This window comes from Drosophila grimshawi, unplaced genomic scaffold, assembly GCF_018153295.1.
Source record: "Drosophila grimshawi isolate 15287-2541.00 unplaced genomic scaffold, ASM1815329v1 contig_1377, whole genome shotgun sequence".
In the NCBI taxonomy this organism is placed as follows: Eukaryota; Metazoa; Arthropoda; class Insecta; order Diptera; family Drosophilidae; genus Drosophila; species Drosophila grimshawi.
In genome coordinates, this window is record NW_025062900.1 from 4,237,485 (window position 1) to 4,259,045 (window position 21,561).

Here is a 21,561-nt window from a genome sequence, read left to right on the forward strand (position 1 = left end):
TGAATACTAACTTTTTGTATACTGTTTGCTAAATCCAAAAAAAAAAAAGTAAACAAAAGGCATACATTGCCACCAGATAAATGGGAACTTCAGCAACAACCCACTTGAAATGTTAGACATTAAAGAAGTATATATAAAAAAAATTAGTCCCCGCGTGTGCTATGAATATATAGACACAGTTTAATCAAACCAAATTTCAAAGTTCGCCGATAAGAAACTGTGAAATATGCGATGGTCATTTTGTGAAACAATTGAAAATGCCAACATGTGCAAGCTACTGGAAATTCCAATATTGATAAGAACTGGTCCCCATAAACATAATCGAATGATGTTCCACGTTATTTTTTTTTTGTTTTTCTTCTCCATTTCTGGTTAATCTGCCCATTGATCTTAAGCGCCCACACAACACAGTTCAGTGAGTTTTGGCCCACAATGCCACAATGCTCCTTGACACGCATAATTAGTTTTCGACTGTATGTGACAAAGATGCCAGCAGATGATGTTGATGATGATGTTGATGTTGATGCTGATGATGCTTATGATGATGCGGCCCATTTGGCAGCTTGATGACATCTTGTGCTGACCTTCCAGCTGGGTGGAGGGTGCGTTGGCTTTTGTCAATGAAATGCGTGTGTGGTCGTCAAGAACTCAAAAAAAAATAATAATAATAAAAAAGAAACAACCACAACTACTACAAAAAGCGCTAGTTTTGTTATCAGCCAAAAAAAAAACGCAAAAAAAATCATAATAATGAGAGTAAAAACAATTAGAAATAATAGAAAGAAAGAAAAAAATCGGCGACGATGTCGCGCCGACCAGACAAAAATAAAACTCAGCGATAAGCAAAAAACAAATAAAAAACAGACGCAAAAAAAAAACAAGAACGACGACAAAAAAAAATGTGTGAAAACGCAAATATAATAACAATAACTAGAGCCCAGACCCCAGCGATACAAATAGATATAATTATGAAGTCAAGTAGTGTAAAGACTAGAAGAATACGCTGTAAGCCAAGAAATAGTTTTGGCAAAGGAAAAGTTAACTTTTTCCATTTCTGTTGCAAAAAACTGTACTTAATTATTCTATTCTATTTTAATATTATGTGGAGCTCTTCAAAATAGTTTAAAACAAGTTAACAAGATTCATTAACGTAAGCAATTTTGAAATATTTGCCATTCTTTCAGCCGTTAAGAAAGTGTTTTGACAAACGCTTTTTACCTTTTTGAATCGATCTCGTTAAAATTTATCGTTTATTTTTTTGTGTTGTCTTCGTCTATGACCTTGGCAACTATTCTCTATTCAAAGTCCAGGCAAGATCATTTTTGCATAAGAAACAAGTAGTGATATGGAAAATAACTCCATTTGATGTACCCATTAAAAATGCTTTTTTTTTTTTTGTTTATCAAAACAATTTATACATTATATATACGTAAAGCCACAATTATACTGCAAATATTTATTAAATATGGTTAAGATTGTTAAGAAATTTATTAGACATTTATTACATTGTATGCAGCTAGAGTGTACCAACAAATATATAGATATAATATAATAAGTAAATAATAAATGAAAAACACACCAAAAATATAATAAATGAAAAGATATATAATAAAAGTGCTGCACGTTGCGAGCACAAAACAAGCAAAAGCCAATGACAGTAGAAAAATGTATTAAAATCATTGGCGCTTGGCCAATTGTCAGCAGGCAGCAAAAGCAACAGCAACTGGCGACAGCCAAGTGGGAGCAAAGAAAAAAAATAAATAAATATATCAATGTGTACAATATGCATAAATACATACACACATAAATATATATGTGCATAAATATATATATATGTATGTATATATGTAGCTATCAGCAAGTGCGTGCAAGACAAGCGCAAAAGGCAAATTTTCAAAAAAAAAAAAAAAAAAAAAAAAAAAAGAGCAAGCAAAGCTAATGAAAGACCAGACAGAAAAGAGAGACCCGCCTTATCCCTCCTTCTCTCTCCCTCTCTCTTTCCCTCTCTGTCACTCTCCTTGTATATGGGGTGGTAAATATGAAAACCAGACGAAAAGAGAGACGCGCCTTCTCCCTCTCCGTTAAATATGAAAAACCCAGCGAAATGTTTTAATTAAAATTGTCTTAAATTATAATTTATGTTGGCGGCATTAATTCAGAGGCAACGGCGTCGGCACTAATTCACAGCTGGCCAAAGTATCTAACAGATACACAGCACACTGAGCCACAATAAACAGCAACAATAAACAACAACAACAATAACAACAACATCATCTAAAAGTCGCTAGCATTATTTACGCAGCAATTTATGCTTTTGGCTTTTGACACAACACATAAATCACATTTCTATCGATTTTTATGCATATCTGCCAAATAAACTTGTTTATTTGTTAACAAATCAACTAAGGATATTAAAGTTCATCAGCAGCATCAGCAGCAGCACCAGCTGCAGCAGCACACCATCAAAAATCATCGAAGTAAACAAGGATCATTAAAAAAAATACACACACAAAAATTGGAAAATAAGAATTAGTCACTGCATAGCATCAATTTAAATGACTCTTTGATTAAGAATGTGAATAATAAAAGGGGGTAAAAATAAATTTTGTGGAAAATGAAATCGGCAAAACGATAAGAATTTGGGTTAATCCAAATTTGTAGTGATATAGCGACGAGCACATCGCGTTTCTGAACCTGCAGTCATAAATCACATTAAATGATTTATACACTTTTCATTTGTTTTCTAAACCTAATTGAACTTTAATTGAAACCACATTTTAAGCTGATAATTAAGATGAAGCGTTCGATTTGACTGTCAATTAAATCCCTTGATAAATTGTGTGCAAAACTGCATTAGTGGAAGACAAAAAAGATGACTTTTGTCACGTGCCCATGTCTATAATGACACCTAGCAATGGCTAACTGCAGCTGCATGTTGCAAGCAGCAACTGCAAGTTGAAGCTGGTGGAATGGAAAGTGCAACCCCAACGCGTGACTGCCACATAAACTCACACACACAAAAAAACAAATAGGATTTGGTGCGTTCCTAACGAAAGCCAAGTCAGCAGAAGGGAGCACTAACAACAACGAGCAGGGAACAGGAGCTGGAGCTGGAGCAGAAGCAGCAACGTTTGATGAGTACAACGCACCGAGGAACGAAATTACCAAAGAGGGCAACAACGGTGTATGTGGCAAGCGATGACGATGACGACAAGTTGCCCCAACAATTGGCACGCAGAGGCAGCAACAGCCACAGCAACGGCAAACGAACGCATTGTCATTGAAAGGAACTTGAGCGCCACAGCAGTGGCAAGAAGAACAAGAAGAAAACAACAATGGCTTGGCATGGCTCGCTCTCCTGGCTCAACAGCAACAACAACACCCGAAGAAGCAGCAGCAGCAGTGTTGCCAATGCCATTAAATCTAGCTTTTTTTAATGTCTGAATACACGATTAATCAAAAATCAGCCAGAAGCGTTAATTTAGATTTTGTTTAACTAAGTTATTTTGGTAATGTACTTTGTTAATTAAAAAAAAAGCAAGCAAGCAATAACAAGCTAAATTTAGCTATGATCGTAATTTTGCTTCAACTAATAAATTGGTAATAAATGAAAAATATTATTGCTCTCCACTAGATTGTTGTAGACTCAAATAAATCGAAGAAAATTTCAAATAAAAAGAAAATTATACTGATCCAGAAATATATATACTATATGGGATCGAAGACGTCTTGCTGAATGCGTTACAAGCTTCTCAACAAAATTAAAATAACCTCTACAAGTGTTTTTGTGAACGATAAGATATGTAAAGTCTGCTCTCATTTCGTTTCCTTCCAAAAAAAAATAGCTTTTCTTGCAAAATGTTGGCAACACTGAGCAGAAGCAGAAGCAGCAGCAGCAGCAGCAGTCGTCGTCTAACAAAAGGAAGCAAAAGGGCAGCGACTGAAGGCGGCCAGGGGCAGCGACCGCAGCAGCAGGTTCGACTAAACGAGTTCAGCGACGACGACGACGACGATGGCAAAGACGATGACGATGACGACGTCATCATGTCCTGCATGGATAAGTCTTTAACCTTTCAAGGATTTTGTAGACATTGCCAAGTCGCATTTATTGAACATTGGTCTCTCTAGCACAACTGGCAACGCTGCCTTGTTAGGGCTTTAACACGCATCGTGAATGAGCACAGTAATGTTGGCAAAGAGGGGCGGCGGGGTTGAAGGGGTGGCAGTGAAGGGTAACAGCGGTTAGGGTTCGCCTGGCAACAAGCAACTGTGTGTGTCTCTGCAGATCTCATGTGAGGATAAAATGCTAAAGCGAGTGCAAAAATCTAATAAATTCGACATGCTCAACGCACGCAAAAAGCGGCGGGGGAAAGGGAAAAGTTGATGAACTTTAAGCTAAGGAGCACAATGGAAGTAGAAGAAGTTGAAGTAGAAAAAGAAGTAGAAGTAGAAGAAAAGGAAGCACAAGTTGAGGGCAACAGCGAGGGTTTCAACTGCGTTACGCACTTCGTTGGACTACCTGAAGAACAAAAAGAAAACAACTCCTACCCCAACAATAATAATAATAACAGCAGCAGCAGCGGAATGCCTTAAGCTAAGCACTTTATAAGGAAATTATATAAGTGACAGACCATCCGGCACGAGGTTCATTCTTGAAGTTAGAAGAGAGCATGCAGAAAAGTTGAGAACCTAGAAAAATATAAATGTAATAAAGTATAAACTTATTGAAATCAGAGATTGGGGTAAAAATCATCAAATTGGTTATTTATGGCTTAAGTCCCCCATTTAAAACAATTTTTCGAGTGAATAAAAACAACAAAAATATGGAAACTTTAATTCAAACCCGACTGATATATTCTAAAAATCTCCTCAATTATAGACATATTTTATAGCTGTTGAAGTACATTCCTTTAGATGAAGTGGAGTTCTTTCTTAAAGTTACAAAAGAGCATAAAGAAAAAGTTGACAACTTAGATAAATAAATACGTGGCAATATAATAAGTACAAATTGCGATAAAATTGTTTATTTATGTTTTAGCTTAATGGGGAAAAAATAACTCTTCCCAATGAAAAAAAAATTGTTACTTTGGTGGTTACATACCATAAGATAATGTCAAATCGCTGTAATCTCAACTTGCCCACGGTATTTTGTCAGGTTAGGTTAGGTTAGGTCAAATACCTAAAAACTCGAATCTAAAAATCGTGGAGCTTTTCAAAAGTATGAAAATATTACATAAAAAAAATAAACGACCCTCCGAGCGAGCTAACGACGCACATATAAATATATATATATATTTATGTGTAGAATAGATTCCAAGCAACCCCTCCGTTTCAAGGTGTTGCTTTGTCTCTGGCTCTACGCATTTCTATTATTTTTTTCTTGCCTCAACTGAAAGCAACGCAATTTACTTTTGTCTTTTGGGGTTGGCTTTTAGTGGCTTTTATGTGTGTGTATGCGAGTTGTGTGTGTATGTGTGTGTGTGTAAAGAGTAGTGAAAGAAGATGTTTGCCTAGGGGTTGTCCTCATTGTTGTCATGCCAGCACTTCGCATGATTCTTTATTCCAGTTGTCTGAGGTCGTGGGACCAAAGGGGTGGCTAAGAGTGTCACGCACTTTTGTCAATATTTACTATGCGTTGCAATTAAAAATTAAAGGCTGCTGTTGCAAAAACGCATCATTAAAAATTAGCAAGCAAAAGGGGTCTGGCAATGCATTGCGGCAATCATGGGTTAATTGCCTTTTTTACCAACGATTAATGTCCAACGATAGCGCCCAACAAATTGTCGTAGATAAAGCGTAAAACGCATAAAGCATGCACAGATAAAACATCAAATGCAAAAAGAAAACTGAAGCGTATCTTTTACTAAAAAAAAGCTGAGCACACATAACGTATACGTAATGTGTGTGCATAGTTTAGACGGATAGATTGAATGGGGCTAAGAATAACGGTACTTGTTTCTAGCACGAGCTGTCTTAGCTATGATTTTTGTTTTATTTCGTTATTTTTGTTGTTGCCTATTTTGCCAGTTCACACATTAACTTGATTTATTTGCTGCCTATTTTCAAGCAAAAGCCACATAACGATGCCAAAGACGACAGCTAATTGTTGCTGACAAGCCAACAAAAATGAAAATCGAAAGGGGGCGCAACGGAAAAATGTCAAAATTCTGGACGGTACTACATATATATACCTAAAGATCACAGATTTGCCTCACTTTTCGGTCTCTCTTATGTCTCAATTTTGATTTGGGTTTTTTTCTGGGTTTTCCCAATCCTTTCAAAACATATTGAGCCATTTTACATTTGAATGCCCACAAATATATTTATTTATTATATTTTCCATTTTATCAATTATAAATTTAATTCATGACTTTAAATTTAATTTCTCCCTTTTAGTTAAATAATGAATATAAATTGGAACAAATGTTGGATAATTTTGCATTTTAATTCATCCCAATTTAATTATTTATTATATCCTTAAAGAAAATTTAAAAAATCAATGGCAATTTTCTGGCATATTAAATAGCTGCTAAAATCTATTCATTTTTTTTACCTATGTACCTTCTTAAGCACCCAGCTAATATGCCCTGTTTGAGAGGTAGCGGCAAGTGAAATTCCCATAAATTACAAATATTTGGCTTCTTTGCACTTTCGGCATATTTTTTCGAAAAAATTTATGTATATATAATTTTTGTTGTTGTTGCTGGCATTTTGGTTGTTGGCAGTCAAAATTGTTTGTCGCTTGTTGTCGTCAACGTTGTTGGCTTCGCCTTTTTTGGCCACGCCCACATCTATTATATGTCGTTGAGTTTTCATTGCAATTTCTGCTAGCAATTTTTTTACCATTTATTTTTTTTTAAGAAAATTTTTGTGTGTGCGTCGTCGATGGCAGCGACAGCAAAATAAATAAGGCAACAAAAAAATGAGTTTTTCAAACGAAATTGGTTTTTTTTCAGAGAATTTTGCATGAGTTGTTGGTAGTTGTTTGGTATGCAGTTGTTATTGGTTGCTGTGGCTTAGCTATAACAAACAAACAAACAAGCCGGCTAAGAGATTTTGGCAAGGTTGTCGCCGGAATTGTGAGTCACAAAAACGACGCCGAAATGACAACAATGTGCACCGTAATTAACTTGAAAATGCGCGACTGCGGAAAATGGAAAATTGCTGCTGTTGCTGCTGCTGCCTGGCTGAGTGGGTCAACAAATGCGTTTGGCTTTTCATGCGCATTGGCAACCTTCTTAGCCATGTTGTCTAAAACCACTTAAAATATTTAACCAACAAAGCAACAAAAAAATAAACTAAAAAACCAATTGCATAACTCGAGACGCCGGCGAGAGACGCACATCAAACAGCTGCAGGCGCAGGCAGCAATCGGTGGCAAGTGGGGCAGACAGACAGACAGACAGACAGGCAGCCAGCCAGACAGAAAGACAGACAGAGAGGCAGACATTTCCATGTTGCCTTTTTAAGGTCATGGCGCACAAAACCAAAACAGCAATTGGCATAATTGAGGCGCAACTGGGCGGCATTGGGCGGCAACAAATGCAACAGCAACAACAGCAGCAGTGTAATCGGTTGCAAAGCCAACCGGCAACAAGTTGCTGCCACATTCAGTGGCCAGTGCCGCTTGGCAAACGGCGTAAACATGTTTAACAACACTCATAAAAAAATGGTCAAATTCGAATAGAAAAGCCGAGCCTGTCAACAACATTATCTGAATTTTAGAATCAAAAATTATGATATTTCCTAATAATGGATAATCTTTCTAAAAAATATAAATGATCTTTATATTTTTGGGGATTTTTTTTCTAAGTGTACTTGAACACAGCTGCATGTAACATTGTTCATGACTCGCAATAATTAGTTAGTTGTGCACCACTTGCTGCAAGCAAACGTTTCTCTGTAGTCCAACTGAAATTAAGTAATGACAAATATAAATTAATATATAAATGCTGAAAGTTCTAGGTTAAAAAGCCCTGTAAATTTAGTACTTAGCCAGGCGCAACAATTACCAAAAAATGTTGCCAACAACATTTTATGGCCAAAACATTTTTGCTGCTGCTGCTGCTGCTGTTGCCAACTTGCAACCGGTTTGTGCGGCCCCAAAAAAACAACACAAAAGAAAAATGAAAAAAATGACCGACAACGTTTTGCAAATCAAGTTCAAAACTGCAATTTGATTAGTGCAAAGCTTATGTTTGACTGATGATAATACAAATAATGAAAATAATGATGATGATGATAATGATGGATAGCTGGCAACAGTTGTCGATTGTTTGCATAAACAAGGGGCTCTCAGGGCAGGCAGACAGCCGGACTGACAGACAGACAGATAGTCTGCCTGGCAATTAGACAACAGGCCAGACAACAACTTGAGAGCTTGCCTGTCACGTGTAAAAAAAAAATGTAAGAAAAAAAAAGAAAAAAAAGTCAATACATTGCACAATGTGGCGTCAAGTGCGCCAAAGCGTAAGCTTGGGAAAGGGGGTGGTGTAGCGGTGGCAGGGGGTAGAGCGAAAAGGGGGGGTGGCAATAAAGAGGTCGCTAGCTTTTGCATTGCTTCGCTTTGCTGTGCTGCGTCAATATTTCCGTAAACAAGCAACAGCAGCAGCAGTAGTTTATGTTAAAGAGTGCGAAAGAGACAAGCAGAGATAGAGAGACAGAGAGAGAGTGGGGGAAGAGGGGTAGTGGTAGAGGGAGACAGCGCGTGTGTGTGTGGGCGAGATAGCTGAGAGTCACTCAAACATTTCATTTATTACAAAAACAAAGCAGCAGCAGTAACAAAAAAAACAAGCAAATCTATAATTATATCAAGTACACTGCAAAAATAATAAGCTGCTGTAAATAGGAATAATCTTAAGCTTAAAGCTGGGCTAATGCTGGGCTTAAGATTATTCCTGATCTGCTGGACTTAAGATTATTCTTATTAACAGCAACTTTTAAGCTAAAAAAGCAAATTAAGTTTTGCTTCTTTTTTCATTATAATTTTAGAATTCTATTCTTTTTATAGCTTTGTAGCACATGGTATAATTTTGCTTGAAGGAAACGTCACCGACCACATAAAGTATATATAATCTTGATTAGCATCACCAGCCAGATCGGATCACTATATTATACAGCTGTCATCAAAACAATCGGTGGACAGATTAAACTCATCAGTTAAGCGTCTTATAATGCTCCTAAAATCTGTGTATCAGAACTATCAGCATCGAACTACTATAGCCTATAGCTAGCAGTGCAAAAATCGCTTGATTTTATTTTAAATTTAGATGACGGCATGTAAATTAGTTACATAAAAGTGTACTGAGACCAAGTGCGCTGTGCACAACAGAACACCCCTCTCCCACCCCACCTGAACCACCCCTTTCAGCCCACCTCCCCCAGTGGGGATCTTCTTTAGACGCCTTGTCAGTTTGCTTCTAATATTTCATTAGCCGAGTCGCGATTCGTGAGTCGCGTGCCCCGTTTCCCGACATTGACTGCAAGCCGCATTTTGTTTTGTTGTTGTTGTCCACGTCATCATCATCATCAACGTCATCAGACGGGGTTAGGTGGGGTGAGGTTGGGTGTTGGGTGTGGGCTGGGCAGACAGACACTTTGAGGTTATGTGCGCAATTTGCGTGCGCCAATTAAAAAAGCCAAGCTGTGAGAGGAGGATGGGTTGGCAGGGGGCTGAAAGGGGGAATTGAGGTTGAAGTAGGGTTTGCTTTGGCTGTGGCAGCAACAAAAACAACAACAATCTAAGCAGCCACAATGCGCGTTCTTTTTATAATTCAGTGAATGCAACAAAAGCAGCTAGTTGAGGTAAGGCAAAACGTTGACTAACTAGTGTGGGAATCGAGACGAGTACGAACTGCAGATACCCTATACAAATGACTTTGAACAGATTAAATATGCAGAGACGGTGTAAAGTCTATGAAAAAGAAAACTTAACTTAAAGATAATTAAGCTTGAATAAAGGAATGAAGTAAATATGTAAAAGTTAAACATCTATGAAATATCCCAAACAGAAAACTTAAATACTTAAATACTAGTCATTAACTTAGATTAAATAATATTATTTAGCTTCAATGGTCAAAATTTGTCTTTTAAACAGTTTATCAAAGCGAAACCTGAATAGGAACCACAACTTAACCGATTGAAATTCAGAACTGCAACTAAAATTCAATATTTTCTTTAAGCTGCACTTACAGCAACTGATAATATTAATAATAATAACGGAACCGAACACCTAAAACAAAGCTTTGCACTTTCCACAACAGGAACCCAAATCTAAAATTATTTAAGATCGGTTTATGCAAACATTAGCTTTACCATTGACATTTAAATTATGCATTTGAAGACTACAAAAAAAATAAGCAATGGATGATGGCTCAATCAGAATGCCCCAATTGATGAGCTAAGCTTTAACCAAAAGTGCAACTAATGCAAACGTTGGTTAATCAACTATTGGCAGCATCATTGTTGATGATGTTGTTGTTGTTGTTGACTTGGGGCATTACATTTTGTGGCATGCACAGCGTCACCAACAACAGCATAACTGACAGCGGCACACTATCAGTGCGCAGAGCTGTGTGTGTGTGTGTGTGTTACAACAATATCATTTACAACCAACAATTTCAGAGAGGGAGTGTTGCACGGTTGGGGCATAGGGGTGGGGCATGGTTAGCTGTTGCTGTTGCTGTTGCCGTTGCGCTTTGGGGCGCTGATGTTGCATTTGCCGCCATGTCGCGTGAAAATTTACAATTGACGCCGTTGTCAAAGTTGTTGCTGTTGTTGCAGTTGCAGTTAATGTTGCTATTCTTGTTGCACAGCAAGACGGTTAGCTTGGTTTAATGTTCACTCATGCGCAGTGAGTACAACAACAACAACGACAATAACAACAACAACAATCACCACATTTGACGTGTAAAACGGCTAGAATTTCTCTTGACGGCTTTTGGCTCGATGCTCAACACGAGTAGCCGTTGAAACTCAAAACACCCACACACACAAAGACAGACAAATGCAACACAACTTGGTTGCTTTGTTGTCAACTGCACAGCAAGAACAGCAACAACAGCAACAACAACAACAACAACAGCAAGAAAAGCAGCAACAATAATTATTGTTGTCGCGTGTGAAAGTGCAGATACACCTCAGATATCGAGATAGTCGAAACTTGACAAGATTTATCCACTTGGACAGATAACAGCAGGGCGTTGCCCGTTGCTTGCTGCTTGTTGCTTGTTGCTCGTTGGGGTTGGCTTGTTGTGGGTTACAAGGATGGCGTCATTAGCAAAATGCCCGACCCACCCTCGCATACACTCAGCAATAAAATCACACATTATCCTCAGAAATTCGCCATAATTTTGGCGCTGTGGTTAACTCACTTTATTATTCAGCAAGTATATTTCTAAGAACCAAGGTATTTCTCTTTTTAAGTACTTTAAATAGCATTTCTAATAATTTAATAACAAATTCTATTTCTAAAAAGTATAAAAATTACCATATATTTGATATGAGCAAGCTTTTCTATTTCTATCTAGAAATTATTTATAAAAACAGAAAAATATTTCTAATTTTCAAGGCGATAAATATCAGGCCAATTTTTTTGCGACTGTAACAGCAAATTTTCAACAAGTTTCGCATTACCAACTGACTGTCAATCATTTCATATATTTGAATTGACAAGTGCACACAAAGTTCGCATATGTTGCAAAAAGCAGAAATCGAGAAACCGCATGGCAACTGTTGGTTCGGCTGTTTGACAAGACTAAAACGAGCCCACAGACGAGACGAGGTCTCAATAATGATTGATAATACTCTCTTAATTCAAAATTAAAATTAAAAAATATTAAACTATTAGGTATAAAACATCATGGCAAACTTAAGTGCATTATTATTCTAGTTGCGCAATTTATTTTCATTAACAAGTTTTCTCTGATTGAGTAGCTTAATAGGCTTCTAGCATAGTCATATTTGGCAATTTATATTCTATTGAGGGAGTATTCATAGTTCAAAAATTAATAATTCTTATTTTAAAAGATCAATCAAAACAGTAACATGAAATTCCAAATACTCTTCTAAACCTCAAGGTCATTAAATTAGCACAAAAACAGAGAAAACAAAAAACTACGATAAGATTTGCTGCCACGCCATCACATCAAAATAGATTGAACCACATTTGTAATGATATTTTGGGCGACACCAAAATTTATAGCATTAATTAATTAATTGCAATACAATACAATACTATATATACTATATATATATTTCTGGATGTTGTGATTTTCTTCTGAATGAACTTTTTCAATTGGTTGGCCAATTAGTGAACCAATTTTTAAAAAGATCTCAAGCTGTGCACAGCTAGGAACTTGACTGGAGACTGAGATGCTGATGAAGTTGCGAGACAGACAGACAGACAGACAGATTAGGTAGACAGATAGACAGACAGACGTGGAGAGATGAGATTTCCGCCTAGACACAGGCGGCTGAGGCACTCCAAATGACGACCGTTAAGCAAATAATATAGGAAGGAAACAGAACATGCTCCAAAAGCAGACAGAACCAGAACAAGAACCTGAACAAGAACAAGAACCAGAATCAGAATCAGAACCAGTGAAGCAAGTCAAAGGAGAACCCGTCACCTGTGTGCCAGGTGTAAACTGTCAGATGTCGAGTTGGGTGTGGAGAGGGAGGAGAAAGAGGGGGAGAGATAGAAAGAGAGAGAGAGAGAGGGGGTAGAGAAATGGCAAGCAGACGGAAATGTTTGGCCAGCTTTGGCAAGCATGGGAAATGACACTAGGAAATCGCTTGTAAATAACAACCCGCTCAGAGTATGCTTGTGTGTGTGTGTGTGGAATGGCCATCATCATCATCATCATCATAGTCATCATCATCATTTCATTGCGCTATCAAAGTGAATTGCTGGCCAGCTTGAAGATTTGTGATAGCGTTCCACACATGCAAATTCAGTCACGTCTGTCGTGGAAGACGACGTTTTAGACGTGTTGCCAAAGTTGCTGCCCCCAACCCCTCTCGCCACCCTGTGGCAACTGATAAGCCACTGATAAGCGACCGAGAGAGCGACTCTCTCTCTCTGAAGGTAGACAGAGATAAGCAAAAATACAAATGCGCAAAGCATGTATTGTATATTTATATTTATATACTATATAAATGATGTATTTGTTATCAATTGCACAGCTTCATATTCAATTATGGATTACAGAAAACACTGCATGCTTAATCTACATAAATATATGTGCTTATGTATTTAGTTGCTGCATTTGAAACACATTTTAAGTCGCAACTAATACAACAACGAGGAAAGAAACGAGGTCATTGTCTATTAGCAAAATAACTGAAAATATATATGCACAAAATTCCAAAGTGCAATGACAACTATAACAACGATCATTAGATGCACTGTAAAAATGATGTAATTTATATTTAGTTTAATTTTTTTTTTGTTTACGGCTACGTAAGAATTATTATTGAGTAGAGTCAATAATCAAAGATAAGAATTTCCCTTATAAAGCAAACCCCACAAAATGTTGTTTTGTCAACGTATTCTACATGTCGGATACTCAATTTAATACATAAACAAATAAGATAATGCATAAATTCCTGCTCTACAAGTCGGCTACTTAATATAATTTTAAATAATCTTTAAGAGAGTCGTCATTTGCTTTACCGAATTGCCCAACAAGTCGGCTGCTTAATTTGGAAAATATAAACAAGTTAAATAATGCATAACTTTCTACACTACATGTCGGCTACTTAATACAATTTTGCTGAGGTCCACCACATATTAGATGAAGCTAACTTTAAACTAAATTGATAATATAAGTTAGAAATTCAAATTCAAACAAATTAAATATATACACTCTATTTTATGTATTATATCTTATATTTTATTTATTTTTAATTGTATTTAATTTTATGTTTCAATTTGAATTTATATAATTATTTTGGAACTTTAATTTTATACTTGTGTTCATTAAAATGTTTTATAAAAACTGTTGACTATTTTTAGTCCGCATTAAATAAATTAATTAAGAAATAAAAAAAGAAATCTGGCATTAGTTTGAGCCTAATATGCAAAAGTTATAAATAATAATGTCACCATTTAGGGTTCAAAGTTAAACATTGATAATTCGAGCTTCTCCCACTCCCACATCAATTCAATCCCTTAATCAATTCCTATATCCAAAACCCTTATACGGCTTTTCGTAATAATCAACGTGTTTATCTGTTGTAAATCTGCAGAAATCTCGAGAGTATAACGATACCAATAATCAGTCCAATAACATCGCCAATCATTGACAAAATATTTACATAATAATTTCGCACATGTGAAGAGGCGCAAAAAAGATAAAAATGCAAATAACTAAGCACGAGAATCAACAAAAATGTTAAAACACGTTGCGGTTATTTAAATATTTTCACTAATTTGTGTGTGTGCTAAATAAACACAAATTTCTCAAATCAGCTGAAAAACGATAGGCGACAACAAAAACAACAACAACAAATACAGCATGCCAATATCATTAGCAACAACAAAACGAACATTCGAATTTAATCGTTTGAGCTTAATTAAAGTAAACATGAGAATGATTTTTAAACATTTGCTAAGTGGAGAGGAGTTATCGCAAAGGGGTTAAGAGAATTCAGTTTAAGACGCTGTCTGAGTCTGCGACGGGGTCTGGGTCTAGTCTGTCGAGAGGTGGAAGAGTGCAACAAAAACCACAACAATCACAACAAGTAGAAACTATTTAGAGTTAAGATCAGCGATAAGCAACGCATAAAACGTTTGTCGGGAGACAAGAGCAACAAGAGGCTCAGCCACGAGGCACATTCTCACAAAACACACACACCTGTCCAGCAACAATATCAAAAACAACAACAACAACGGCGCCGACGTATGCAAAAAAAAATAAAAAATAACGATAATAATAATAAGCAGCAAGCACATAGAGAAAAAACTGCATTCTAAAAATAAGATAAGCATAATTTATTTAAGAATTTTTTCCATAATATATAATGATTATGTTATATAAAAACGAGTCCAAAATGTCTGCCTAAAAATGAGAATGCAAATCTAATTAATAGGAATCCATTTTTCACCCGAATATAACTTGACTTAAGGTTCTTTATTCTAGAAAATGCTGACTTTGGCACTTTATTTTAAAATATATGCTTGATTTGAATTTTCTGATCTGACTTTATGAAAAAATATATTGTACATGCAGGTTTAGTAATCTGTTTAAAATAATATATTCTTCATTTTAGCGAGCTATTTTTTCGTAGTGTAACAAGTACTTAGAACTGATAGTTGTACTTCAAGCCCAAGCCTAGAAACGGCCGCACCTCACTGACTGAAACTGCGACTGGCGACTGCGACTGGCGACTGCGACTGGCGACTGCGACTGGCGACTGCGAATGCGACTTTGCCTTTTAGATGATGCCGTCTGTCTCAACTTTTAAGTTTTATCATAAACAAACTAAAAAACGAACATCACATGACATGATGATGATCATGTTGCTGATGATGATGCAAGGAGGTCTCGAGACTACCCAGCGGGCTTTAGACTAGATCAGCGACTGAGTGAGTAAAAAAAAAACAAGAAAGAAATAGAGAACCATTCGCTCTCTTTTCTCTTTTTCTCTTTCATGCTGTTGCTTATCGCGCTTATCACATCGCCAACTGTCAGCTCTGCCAACACAACAAGCTCAGCGAAGCAAATCCCTGGGGTTAATAATCATATGCATACAACACATACATGTATATGCATATATTATATAGTTATAAATATGTAGAACAGTAGCCTTTGGAACGAGCACTAATAAATGCCCAACAGCTCTTTAGAGGGCGCAATTTTTAAACTTAGAAGAAGCATCTTTACTACTTCAATCAGTAAATTTGCTTAAAAAACCAAAATAGAAATCATAGATTATTAATATTTAGTCACATGAGCTCTTTTGAAAAATTTCCTTTAATCTCAAGAATTATAATTTCTTAAAGTCCATGACAATTCAATTAGCTGATCACAAAATCTGAACAACTAATCAAATCAAATACCAAATAAATTACTAGATAATGCCAGTGAAAATCAGCAGGAGACAGAGGGAGAGAGGGAAAGGGAGAGTGAGAGTGAGAGAGAATCACGTGTCTGTCTGAAAAACTCTTTTTCATGAAGATTTCTAAGCTTTTTAGTGAAACGTTTTTTGATTAGACGTAACCCTGACTAAATGCGTTTTAATTTTGCGCTCTTCATTGTTTTCATAGTATTAGTATTGTTATTAAAACTTTTTTATTATTATTTTAATCAACATTATTTTTTTATTACTTTTTTTGGCAATACGAAACGTGGTCACTGCGAAACTTTGCGCTAAGGTATCAGCCTTTAACAAAAGGGAGATAAGATATAAGCGAATAAATGTCCAAATGGATTACAACAACCAAGTTTTGGTCTTTGGGTTATTGTATGTATATATTGGACGTGCTATGCGTTAAGTTTCAGATTTGTAATTTCATGCATACAACCAGAAAAACATGATGATGATCACTAACTGACTGACTGACTGACTGACAAACAAAAAGCAAGCAAAACTAACTACAACAACAAAAACAAAAAAACATACATTTAAAGCATCCGTAAAGATTAAAGCTTCGTGTAGAAATTTTTTTTAGTTTTTGGTAATTTTACGAGCGATAAGCAAAAAAACCAGTTGAAACAGTTTTTGTTTTGCGTTTTTCGATTTCGTGTTTCAAAAACCGAAACATGAAATTCCCTAAGCAAAATTTTCGCTTTTGCGACTTATTGCGAGATTCTTAATGGAAAACAAAATGCGAAAAAAATGCTTTGGTTTTGAGTTATGTAAGCGATCAGCGGAGAGAGCGAGATAGATGCAGCAAAAGTGAAAAAAACAGAAAGTCAACAGGCGATTGCGAGGGCTGCCAACTTGATTAGTCACACATAGGCGCCGACACAGCACAAAATACTACAGCAAAAAACAAAAAAAAATGACAAGCGACAACTCTTCGAAGGGCAAAGGCACCAAAAGAAAATACAACAAGAACAAAGTATATAGACAAAAGGTCTGCCGACTGCTCAGTCAAAGTCGGCGCGCCTCGTGACAACGTCAGCAGGCATCGTTATTCTTATATGTGATACCCATTTAAAAATTGTGTAAAAGGGTAGCACAACGAGAGGAAGTCAGCTGCGCACACATAAAATACCATTAGAAAATTTCAAAATTTAATGTTCATTTTAATATATATGTACAATGCATTTTCATATATATATTTTATCTAAATTTTTCTACAGGGTATGCTTTCGCCAGCATATCTGACTAGAGCGGACTACACTTATTGTTTTTGTTGCTGCTGTCTTCGTCTATCACGTTCATTGGCATTTCAAAGCAAGTTTGTTTGCATGCTGCGCCCGTGTGGGGCGCTCTCTTTAGCTTCTCGTCCCTCTCTCGCAAGCTTGCTGTCTGCTAACTGCCGCTGCCGCCGTCGCTGCTGCTGCTGCTGTTTCTGCTTGTTATTGTTTTATACACACATACATACAATAATCTTTGTGTGTTCCTTTTTTGCTCAACGAGCGCCGCTGGCAGTTGATTTTGCGACTGCGCAGCGGCGGCCCAAGTGAAAGATGGAGAGAAAGAGGAAGAGAGACGAAGACAATGAGGAGAGGCAGCAAGAGAGAGGAGCCATGACCAAAGTACACAACAAGCAGGCAGACAGCAGACAGACATTAACCGGTTTGCGATTTATTTTTGCCCTTGCTCCCCGTTAAGCCCACCTATCCCTTCCTCATTCAATTCCCAATTCCCCCACCCCCTGCCCTTTTGTCTTACTATTATTACATATTTGTTGAATATTTTAACATTGAAGCTGGTGCGGAGTTTTTTTTTCTGCAAAATTGAAAAGCTGATGCTGCCACAGGCGCAATCGAACACCACGCAGCAGCACAATGACAAGCACAAAAAGCACAACAAGAGCATCGAGTAGAGTGAGTAAAACAAAAAAAATTGGCACGCACTAAGTTTATGAGGGGGGAATGCGTGTCACAATTTAAATAATTAACAATTTGTAATTATTTGATGTAATTAGATAAACGACAATAAATAAAATCAACAATAACAATTTATTTTTAATTAAGTTTGTACTATATTTAACCCTTTCTCTTTCTTTTTTTGCATTTATCGATAAATCTTGTACAAACTCCTTTTTTTAATTTTATATTAAATTTCATTCTTTTATTGCAAAAGCACAAAAGAAAACCTATTGATCGGAATACGAAGCAAATATTAAGCACCTATCGATATATCAAATTACTGTAGCAATTAGTTAATAAGTACTTGGGTTTCTATGCTACGCTTTTTATCGATACTTTGATCGAATTAGTGAATGAATGTGGCTCACACGAATTGGCAGCTTCGCAATTGTCACGCATCGACTAAAAATAATCAACGCTCGTTCGTCATTGTGCTCGTTCTTTTTCTTGTTGTTGTCTTGCTGTTTGCCAGCAAACAGACGTCAGCAGAGACAAGTTGTCGTCGCAGCGCAGTCCGCTGCTCGCCGTTCACCGTTGCAGTCGTCGTTGGCCATGGCCACGGCAGACGCGCTGGCAGCGCACAAAAAAAAATTGCTTTAGGCCCAATCCAAAAAAAAAAAACACCTCTGGTATTTATTAAAAGACAAATCGAGTGCGCTGTTTAAGCACAAAATTTAAGTAGTTTAAATAAATAAACACACACAAAAAACGAATGCAGCCGGATCAACGGTAAAATTCGTTCTTGTTGCTGTTTTTTTTTTGGACGCAGCGAGTTGCGGAATAAGACACAAGCATTCAAATGAAAAAATACATATAGAAAAAAAAAATATATATATATATACATATATTTAAAATAAAATTAATATTTTTTAATACTAACATACATAATATGATTTTTAATTTTGTTTGTCTGCTGCTGCGCATTTTTTATGACTGCGCCAATATTACACATATGTATATGTCTATCTCTGTCTGCCTTGTTGGCCACTTGCCTTTTTGTATTTTTTTTATGGGGCGCGCAAGCGACGAGCGACGAAATGTCGTTAAAGAAGATCGAATTGAATGCGTATGCGAAATGTGAATGAGAATACAACAACAATAAAAATAGCAAGAACAATAACAACAACAGCATCGATAACCAAATATGGCGCCGCCTCAAACGCCGCCAGTGGGCGCTGCAGTAGCCAAAGGTGTGAGAAGATGCCGACGGCGCTTTTAAATCCGATTCCAATTCCGATTCCGATTGGCAGTAGCCAGTTGAAGTTTGAGGGCATAATTAGAAGAAAAAAACAGCTGGTTGCCAACCGGAGCCAGAAAGCTTAACAGAATCCAAAACCAAAAAGCTTAATTACAAAATTGTAAAATATCTTTGAATTTATTTATGGATATGCTTAATAAGCGTACCGAACTTATTTTAAACGTGTTAATACAACTCTAATCACAACAAGCACAAAATAAGTTAAATTTCACATTATATTAATTAATATTTATGATGTGTTGCACAAATTATGAACATGCCGAACTTAATGTTCTCAAAATTGCATGTCGTTTAGTTAATAGCAACTCGCTAGCATGTAAAAAGAAACAAACAGCATTTGCTCAACTAGAAAATATTGTTCAAGTATTGCATTTGTGTCGACCGAATATTTCTAATTCTGATCTTATAAATATTTCTTATTGGTTTTGAATTAAAAATTAATATTCAACTTTATTTTGTATATAATTTAAACTATATTGTATACCTTCCCAGTTCTAATATTGCACTTATCGATAAATCTTATAAATATTTCTTATAATTTTTTTGTTATTTAAATTTTATTAACTTTAAATAGAGGAAATCAATGTGTCGCTCACCTTTCGCTTCTTGTGATCCAGTTCGCACTGTGCCTTGTGCATCTCCTTGAGTTCGACCTCCTTAAGCTGATCCAAGATGCGTTGATATTTCTCCCGATTCTCCACGTCGAGCGCCACATGAAGATAATCGTGCCAATTGCGCGAATCGAAGCCCCAATGACAGGTGCGATTCTCGAACTTGCGATGCACATGCCCCACAAATTTCTGTGGCGAGAACCAGCCATCGCACTCCAGACACTGAATACACGTCGGTTTCTGATACGAATACATGTCCGGCGTACAGATGCCCTCACATTTGCCAAAGCATTTGTGATACACCTGAAAACTGAGTGCACCCTTTGCCAGACTCTCCACAGGCACATAACTGTTCCGATCGGAGCGATGCAACAATGCGGCACACAAGCGTTCCGCATCGGTGCGTGTTATCAGACCGCTCGCCTTCACATCCGATGGCAATATTTTGGCGGCCTTGAACTCGACCAGCTGATCGGGCGTACACTGCGAACAATAAATGCCCAGATCATCAAAGATGCGATTGATTTGTTCGAGCGTAAAATCATTTAGCACATTATTCAAAAATTGTGGCAAACACAAACGCATCTCGCCCCCCAGCGAGAAACAGCCAATTGTTTTGCCCTCCAACCGTGTCTCGTAGAGGTCCCCGCAACCCGAATCCGGTGGCGATAGTATCGGTTGCGATAGTTCCGGTGGCAGGGGTGCGCCGTATTGTGTGGGCGAACGGTCACCGTTTGTGGCAGTTGCAGCAGTGGCAGCTGCCGTTGCTGCTGCTGTGGCTGCATCATGCGAGTGGTGGTGTTGGTGCAGGTGATGATGATGGTGAAGATGATGATGCAGCTCGTGGGGTTCCGGTGAGCTGGGTATTTCCTTTTTGATTAGGGCCACGGCGGGTCCTTGCAGACTTTTTGTGGCACTCGTTTGGTATTTTTTCAGCACGCTGCTGATTAACGGCGGCACGTAATCGGTCATTATAGTTTATCGATAACACGCGCTCCACTTTTTTGTTGCTGTTCGATTTGTCTGTTGCTGCTACTCGCTCATTGTTACGTTATCGATTTTTCTTGGCTTATCGATAACACGCGTTGCTCTCTCATCATTACTGACTGTCACTTATCTTTATATCCAGATAGCTGAAAAGCACACTGCATTTATTTATCGATAACAGTTGAAAATTACATTTATATTAATTACTTTTGTATTATTATTTATTTTATGATTTTCCTTTTTTCTTTTTGGCACTTTTGTATGTTACTCGCATTATTTATTTATATGTATATATATATATATATTATATTATATATTTCAGCTAACATTCATTTCATATTCCCATTATTTTTATTTCATTTTATTTTTTGCCGACGGCAGCGTTGAGATGCGCTCTCGTTCTCTTTCTCTCTTTCGCACTCAATCTTTATCTCAGCTGCGGAGAGCTTTTTATCTTTTGTTGTTGTTGTTGCTGTGTGTGTTTTGATGGCGCGCGTGTTGCGCGCTCTCTGCTGGCGTCGCAGCTGACGCCGTTGCAGGCAGCAAGCAATATTTAAATTTGTCTCTTTTTTTCTAAATTTAACAGCTTTTGAAAAACTTGTGCGCACTTTGACTTTGTTGTTGCTGCTGTTGTTGTTGTGGTTGTTGCTCTGCACTC

General features: G+C 37.1%; 1 protein-coding gene across 1 annotated transcript in view; it reads right to left on the reverse strand.

Moving 5' to 3' along the window:
• The window catches only part of LOC6562024 (mastermind-like protein 3), a gene marked incomplete at its 3' end in the record, with an annotated part of 106,818 nt that extends 85,736 nt beyond the window's left edge, over positions 1-21,082 (reverse strand). The window contains exon 1 of the mRNA XM_001989094.3: positions 19,902-21,082. Within this exon, the coding sequence (XP_001989130.3) occupies positions 19,902-20,888 (987 nt within the window). The remainder of the gene's footprint in view (positions 1-19,901) is intronic.
• Between the last annotated feature and the right edge of the window lie 479 nt (positions 21,083-21,561).